Source organism: Salvelinus sp. IW2-2015, unplaced genomic scaffold (assembly GCF_002910315.2).
Source record: "Salvelinus sp. IW2-2015 unplaced genomic scaffold, ASM291031v2 Un_scaffold1883, whole genome shotgun sequence".
NCBI classification, from domain to species: domain Eukaryota; kingdom Metazoa; phylum Chordata; class Actinopteri; order Salmoniformes; family Salmonidae; genus Salvelinus; species Salvelinus sp. IW2-2015.
Window position 1 is genome coordinate 97615 of NW_019943245.1, and position 8297 is coordinate 105911.

Here is an 8297-nt window from a genome sequence, read left to right on the forward strand (position 1 = left end):
ATTATGTGAAATATGATGCCCGAAAGACATCACTTTGACCTCTCTCAAGGTTAACCTGGTCCTCACACCATCAATGTAGTTCAATGGGATCCTCTTTCACTCCAAACACACAGGGCAACATGTCAAAGAAGAGAAAATCCTGTTGTATGTCTTATTGGACAAGAGAGAGACATCCGCTGCATTCCCTTACTTACTCACAGTGACACATGCATACACACCACACACGCGCACGCGCACACACACACACACACACACACACTAAGATTCTGAGGAAAGGAGAGGATTTATGCCATTGCCTACTCAATACATGACTCATGTGTTGTGACATAGCCTAGATTGCAGGAATTTTGTGCACAAGGTTTAGGCTATGACATCCCTTATGACACCCTCCGTCATAACCAGTGTCGTTATAAACACTTCATAGTTCATCTTAGAAGGGAAAACATGGCATGTGTTAAGCTTAACATTGCTTTCCAACAGGGCACTATATGAATGAGAAATTGATTTGAAAGGAGACAAAATGCCATTCCACAGCCCACCTGTCTATTTGTACAAAGACACACTGACTGACACACACACACACACAGCTCTCTTAAAGACGGTGTAATAATTAACTTTGCTGATAAACCATGCAAATAAAAGAGTAAAGGTCCCAGCTATGACAGAAGAGCCATTGATTCCCTGATATGTTGTTCTTACAAGCAAGGCGGCCAGGTAGGATTTACAGAGCCATAGCTCTATGTGTTCTACAAGCTGGCCAGGTTAGGATTTACCAGAGCCATAGGCCTATGTTGTCTTACAAGCCTGGCCAGTTTGGTTAGGATTTACCAGAGCCATAGGCTCTATGTTGTTCTTACAAGGCCTGCCAGGTTAGGATTTACCAGAGCCATAGGCTCATGTGTTCTTACAAGCCTGGCCAGGTTAGGTAGGATACCAGAGCCATAGGCTCTATGTTGTTCTTACAAGGCCTGGCCAGGTTAGGATTTACCAGAGCCATAGGCTCTATGTGTTCTACAGGCCTGGCCAGGTTAGTAGGATTTACCAGAGCCATAGGTCTATTTGTCTTACAAGCCTGGCCAGGTTAGTTAGGATTTACCAGAGCTATTGATATTGGCTCTGGGTGACATTTGGAGCAACAACTGAAAAGCAATGTGTTCAAACAAAGCATGAACAGAGGTTTGCTGATATAATGTGAGCGAACGAAACACATTTCATCCCAGCTTGGATAAGAAGGGAAAAGGTACTTAACTGAGGGAGAGGTCGGCTGACGGTGGATACTGACGAGGGAGAGGTCGGCTGACGGTGGATACTGACCGAGGGAGAGGTCGGCTGACGGTGGATACTGACTGAGGGAGAGGTCGGCTGACGGTGGATACTGACCGAGGGAGAGGTCGGCTGACGTTGGATACTGACTGAGGGAGAGGTCGGCTGACGGTGGATACTGACTGAGAGAGAGGTCGGCTGACGGTGGATACTGACTGAGGGAGAGGTCGGCTGACGGTGGATACTGACTGAGGGAGAGGTCGGCTGACGGTGAATACTGACTGAGGGAGAGGTCGGCTGACGTTGGATACTGACTGAGGGAGAGGTCGGCTGACGGTGGATACTGACTGAGGAGAGGTTGGCTGACGTGGATACTGACTGAGGGAGAGATCGGCTGACGTTGGATACTGACCGAGGAGAGATCGCTGACGTTGGATACTGACCGAGGGAGAGATCGGCTGACGGTGGATACTGACTGAGGGAGAGGTCGGCTGACGGTGGATACTGACCGAGGGAGAGGTCGGCTGACGGTGGATACGACCGAGCGGAGAGGTCGGCTGACGTGGATACTGACCGAGGGAGAGTCGGCTGACGTGGATACTGACCGAGGGAGAGATCGGCTGACGTTGGATACTGACCGAGGGAGAGGTCGGCTGACGTGGATACTGACGAGGAGAGGTCGGCTGACGGTGGATACGACCGAGGGAGAGGTCGGCTGACGGTGGATACTGACCGAGGAGAGGTCGGCTGACGGTGGATACTGACCGAGGGAGAGGTCGGCTGACGGTGGATACTGACCGAGGGAGAGGTCGGCTGACGTTGGATACTGACTGAGAGAGAGGTCGGCTGACGGTGGATACTGACTGAGGGAGAGGTCGGCTGACGGTGGATACTGACTGAGGGAGAGGTCGGCTGACGGTGAATACTGACTGAGGGAGAGGTCGGTGACGTTGATACTGACTGAGGAGAGGTCGGCTGACGTTGGATACTGACTGAGGGAGAGGTCGGCTGACGGTGGATACTGACTGAGGGAGAGTTGGCTGACGGTGGATACTGACTGAGGGAGAGGTCGGCTGACGTTGGATACTGACCGAGGGAGAGATCGGCTGACGTTGGATACTGACCGAGGGAGAGATCGGCTGACGGTGGATACTGACTGAGGGAGAGGTCGGCTGATGTTGGATACTGACTGAGGGAGAGATCGGCTGACGGGGGATACTGACTGAGGAGAGGTCGGCTGTGTTGGATACTGACCGAGGGAGAGTCGGCTGACGTTGGATACTGACCGAGGGAGAGGTCGGCTGACGTTGGATACTGACGAGGAGAGGTCGGTGACGGTGGATACTGACCGAGGGAGAGGTCGGGTGACGGTGGATACTGACCGAGGAGAGGTCGGCTGACGGTGGATACTGACCGAGGGAGAGGCGGTGACGGTGGGATACTGACCGAGGGAAGATCGGCTGATGTGGATACTGACCGAGGGAGAGGTCGGGTGACGGTGGATACTGACCGAGGGAGAGGTCGGCTGACGGTGGATACTGACCGAGGAGAGGTCGGCTGACGGTGGATACTGACCGAGGAGAGGTCGGGTGACGGTGGATACTGACCGAGGGAGAGGTCGGGTGACGGTGGATACTGACCGAGGGAGAGGTCGGGTGACGGTGGATACTGACCGAGGGAGAGGTCGGGTGACGGTGGATACTGACTGAGGAGAGGTCGGCTGACGTTGGATACTGACTGAGGGAGGGGTCGACTGAGGAGAGGTCGGCTGACGGTGGATACTGACCGAGGAAGAGTCGGCTGACGGTGGATACTGACCGAGGGAGAGGTCGGCTGACGGTGGATACTGACCGAGGGAGAGGTCGGGTGACGGTGGATACTGACCGAGGGAAGAGGTCGGGTGACGGTGGATACTGACCGAGGGAGAGGTCGGCTGACGGTGGATACTGACTGAGGGAGAGGTCGGCGGACGTGGATACTGACTGAGGGAGGGGTCGACTGAGGGAGAGGCGGCTGACGTGGATACTGACGAGGGAGAGTCGGCTGACGGTGGATACTGAACGAGGGAGAGTCGGTGACGGTGGATACTGACCGAGGAGAGGTCGGCGTGACGGTGGATACTGACCGAGGGAGAGGTCGCGGTGACGTGATACTGACTGAGGGAGAGGTCGGCTGACGGTGGATACTGACTGAGGGAGGGGTCGACTGAGGGAGAGGTCGGCTGACGGTGGATACTGACTGAGGGAGAGTCGGCTGACGGTGGATACTGACTGAGGGAGAGGTCGGCTGACGGTGGATACTGACTGAGGGAGAGGTCGGCTGACGGTGGACACTGACTGAGGGAGAGTCGGCTGACGGTGGATACTGACTGAGGGAGAGGTCGGCTGATGTTGGATACTGACTGAGGGAGAGGTCGGCTGATGTTGGATACTGACTGAGGAGAGGTCGGCTGACGGTGGATACTGACTGAGGAGAGGTCGGCTGACGGTGGATACTGACCGAGGGAGAGGTCGGCTGATGTGGATACTGACTGAGGAGAGGTCGGGCTGACGGTGGATACTGACTGAGGGAGAGGTCGGCTGACGGTGGATACTGACTGAGGGAGAGGTCGGCTGACGGTGGACACTGACTGAGGGAGAGGTCGGCGCTGACGCGTGGATACTGACTGAGGAGAGGAGAGTCGGCTGACGTGGATACTGACTGAGGGAAGAGGTCGGCTGACGTTGATACTGACCGAGGGAGAGATCGGCTGACGGTGGATACTGACTGAGGAGATAGGTCGACTGAGGGAAGGTCGGCTGATCGTTGGATACTGACTGAGGGAGAGGTCGGCTGACCGGTGGACACTGACTGGAGAGGGAGAGGTCGGCTGACGGTGGATACTGACTGAGGGAGAGGTCGGCTGATGTTGGATACTGACTGAGGGAGAGGTCGGCTGATGTTGGATACTGACTGAGGGAGAGGTCGGCTGACGGTGGATACTGACTGAGGGAGAGGTCGGCTGACGTTGGATACTGACTGAGGGAGAGACAAAGCCCTAACAAGTGGGCTAAAGCCTGTTCAGAGAAAGGTCACAGACCCAACGTTTCACCACCTTGTTAAACAGTGACAGTGTGACTTGCTGTGGAGTGGGGGCAACCTTTACTTCATAAACGTAAAATAAAGAGGACACTTGGGTGGTTATGGGTGATACACTGCGTGTCCGTTGTTAATTCCAAGTGCAGCGTCAACTGAAGACCTGCTGAATGTGAAAGAGAGGGAGGCTGTGATGTGAAATTCTGACTCACTTTATGAAGCACCGAGCCCCCTCGAACGAAAATCCCTCCTCCCATCCAGTCGGTAAATCTATAGGGAGAAACACACATAAACACAGCAGATAAACAAAGAGGCACAACAGACGGGACACACACACACACATCATCGAGTCACGGAGTGTAAGCCAATGAACTAACAAGATGCCAGCTGTCAAAATGCATGCCATGCTTTGTAAGGGTGCAGCTAACCCTTGAGCATGACTCTCAGTTCCATTAAATTACACACAGAGGGTCATTGGAGGAAGGTGTCTTCTGTACAGGGGTGTTTTCTTAAGATCCCCGATGCTAGGTCTGAACATTAACCGGTACGGGTTTGGAACCATCTTTCACATCAGCGAGAAATTATTTTCAAAAAGCAAAATGTTAAATTAATACACTTTTTTTTTTAATAGGGTTAGTTTTCCCACAGGGTCATATCGTCATGTTACAACGCGTGTTTATAGAAGACAGACGGAAGACATTGCTAATTAGCTATTTAGCATGCTTCCGAACACACCGAACAACACAGTTGTCACTGAAAAATATTGTTGGCTGCAACTGTGGTAAAGCCGGTTAAAACTGTGTACAGTAAGTGTATACTTAGCATCTGATAAATTATTTTTGAATGTGATATGAAAGTAAAGGGTTTTTTATCTTTCTAGAACCGTATCGCAATTGAGAATCGATTCAGATAAGAGTATTTGGCTCTTTTGTCAGCCAGAGCCAGTCTACCTCAGAAAATAACATAGGAGAGTAAAGGTAAGAGTAGAGGTAAGAGTACATCTTGGGCTTAGGGCGCAGCCAGCTTCAAGTAAAAGCAAGCATGTGAGATCTGCAGTGCCATTGGGCTGACGAGTTGCCTGGTCACAAAATCGAATATGTTGCGCACTGTTGTACAGTAAATGGACCGCAACACCACGAATCCTACCTGAAACGTTTACCTTTTATATATAGAAATTAGGAACTGTTGTCAATTCGGGGAAAAAAATCGACGTCTCTAAACTGGTCGCTAGTTTATGAATCAGTAGCGAATATCAAAGACACTGGTAATTCAGCTAACGTTAGTTAATAATGTGCAGCAGCTGCTGGCTAACTGTAAAATCACACAGCTAGCTACTGTAGCTAATTCTAAAATATATTGATTAGGTGTAAGGTGTAGCCAAATCTCGAGGGAGGGAAAAAATATATATATATAATTTGTCTGTTATTTGCCGAGGAAGTGTCGACAAAAAACAGTTGAGGCATAACTAAGCAATTTATATTTGACAAGTTTACCTTCGTTACCTGAGATGGCTAGCTAGCTAGCTAACATAATGACGAGTGTGATGCCAACTTCAGAACGTTTAACGGCCGTGTGGGAAAGACCACGGAACGACACCAAATCACACATTTTCACAGCACTCGAACCTAAACTCACATACATCAAAAAATAACTAACCCATTTTGGCTCTCTGGTTCTATTTTGTTTGAAATCAACAAAAAAAAAACATTGCTTGGTGGCATATGGACAGAAACTTGGTGACATCCTTACCTAGAGTTTTCCTGTGGCCAGTTATCACTGCCTCTCCACTGACTGGATGCAACCAGGTTGTACTCTTTGCTTCTTCGCTGTTGGTGAGAAAGGGAAAAGGTGAAAACGTATCGCATTTGGTGTGTATCCGAGTTTTTAAAAATTTTACAAATACACCCACGAATAATATCCAATAGAATATTACTTGATGAAGAAGACTCGTCCATCCCGAGTGACCCCATAACTCCATGAAGAAGGGAGACAAGAGATCCACTCCGGGCGTAGATCTGCCGCCATGGCTGGCTATAGCACGATTGAATCTCAGCGGCGGCGCGTCTCCGCTCTTGGAGCGCGTACACGGAAACCTTGGCAACGACGGAGTAGTGAGGCAAAGTGAACCTAACCTCTGGGGGGCGGGAATGGTCGGATTTTCTTGGGAGTGGGAATGAGTAGGCATGCTATGGGTGTAAAATATATATATATATATTGTAACGACCCTGGGTTTATAACCTGGGTTTATAAACGTGGTTGTAGACTCTGCCGCTTATAAACACACGGTCGTTACTATATATATATATATATATATATATACACCTTCTATTTGACAAAGTCATGAAAAAAAGTGATGTTGACTAATGAGCATGTGGGCTTGACTTTGCAAGAACTTCAGGAACGCCTTTCCCATAGACTCTTATCCACGCATATATTCAAACATAGTCCAGCCATGGTCGGTTTAAGAAATCATAGCCCCCCGGCACACCCTCATCCCCTCATCACACCCTCATAACAAAGGGCTTGAATACTTATTTCAMCTTTTCATTTTATTTGTGTATATATATATTTTTTTTAAACATGATTCCACTTTGACATTATGGGGTATTGTGTGTAGGCCAGTGACACAAAAATATCTATTTAATTCATTTTAAAATTCAGGCTGTAACAAAACAAAATTTGGAAAAAGCCAAGGGGGTGAATACTTTCTGGAGGCACTGTATGTCTCTATATTATGCGTGGGAAAACATGGGAACAGATTCCCAAAATTAAAATCACTTGGTGCTTATTTCCTGGTGTTTTTACAGTCAATTATGTCCAACAATTAAAAAAAAAATTAAAAACGTTTTCGGACCGCAGGCGACCAGTTGGGGAAGCCTGCCCTGTGTCATCATATTCATCATTAGGTGAGTCAGTGTGCCGTACGGCCCCTCAGTCGAGCAGTGAATTTCAAACACAGATTCCACCACAAGGGAGATTTCCCAATGCCTTGCAAAGAACGGCAGCTATTTTTTTGGTATTTTTACCCATCTAAAAATGTTAAAAAGCATTGAATATTCCTTTGAGCATGGTGAATATATTAATTACACTTTGGATGGTGTATCAATACACCCAGTCACTACAAAGATACAGGCGTCCTTCCTAACTCAGTTGCTGGAGAGGAAGGAAACCCCTCAGGGATTTCACCATGAGGTCAGTGGTGGCTTTAGAACAGTTACAGAGTTTAACGGCTGTGATAGGAGAAAACTGAGGATGGATCAACAACATTGTAGTTACTCCACAATATTAACCTAATTGACAGAGTGAAAAGAAGGAAGCCTGTACAGAATACAAAATATTCCAAAATATGCATCCTGTTTGCAACAAATGTGGTAGAGCAGTGAACATTTTATCCTGATTACAAGGTGTTATGTTTGGGGCAAATCCAGTACAACACATTACTGAGTACCACTCTCTCTATTTTCAAGCATAGTGGTGGCTGCATCATGTTACGCATATGCTTGTAATCGTTAAGGACTGGGGAGTTTTTCAGGATAAAAAAATAAACAGAATGGAGCTAAGCAGAGGCAAATCCAAGAGGAAAACCTGGTTCAGTCTGCTTTCCACCAGATACTGGGAGATTAATTCARCCTTCAGCAGGACAATAACCTAAAACACAAGGCCAAATCTACTTTGGAGTTGCTTACCAAGAAGACAGTGAATATTCCTGAGTGTCCGAGTTACAGTTTTGACATAAATCTGCTTGAAAATATATGACAAGACTTGAAAAGGACTGTCTAGCAATGATCAACAACCAATTTGACAGAGCTTGAAGAATTTTGAAAAGAACAATGGTAAAATGTTGCACATATCCACGTGTGGAAATCTCTCTAGCCAATGGGTGCTTCTTCAAAGTATTGACTCAGGGGTGTGAATACTTATGTGATGTGGCTAGCAGACAGGCACAGTGACCAGGAGTT

At 48.4% G+C, this 8297-nt stretch overlaps 2 protein-coding genes across 2 annotated transcripts in view; both read right to left on the reverse strand.

The window, feature by feature from the left end:
- The window catches only part of LOC139024791 (mucin-2-like), a 37575-nt gene extending 33162 nt beyond the window's left edge, over positions 1–4413 (reverse strand). Inside the window, exons 1-2 of the mRNA XM_070439732.1 lie at positions 4409–4413; positions 1663–3566 (exon numbers count right to left, since the gene is read on the reverse strand). Of these exons, the coding sequence (XP_070295833.1) occupies positions 1663–3566; positions 4409–4413 (1909 nt within the window). The remainder of the gene's footprint in view (positions 1–1662; positions 3567–4408) is intronic.
- On the reverse strand, positions 4226–6391 carry LOC112072298 (pleckstrin homology domain-containing family A member 5-like). Its single transcript, XM_024139699.2, has 3 exons — positions 6272–6391; positions 6088–6164; positions 4226–4608 (listed from the first exon to the last, which is right to left on the reverse strand). The coding sequence occupies exons 1-3, from the start codon at positions 6361–6363 to the stop codon at positions 4547–4549; spliced, it is 231 nt and encodes a 76-aa protein (XP_023995467.1). The 5' UTR covers positions 6364–6391; the 3' UTR covers positions 4226–4546.
- Positions 6392–8297: the final 1906 nt, after the last annotated feature.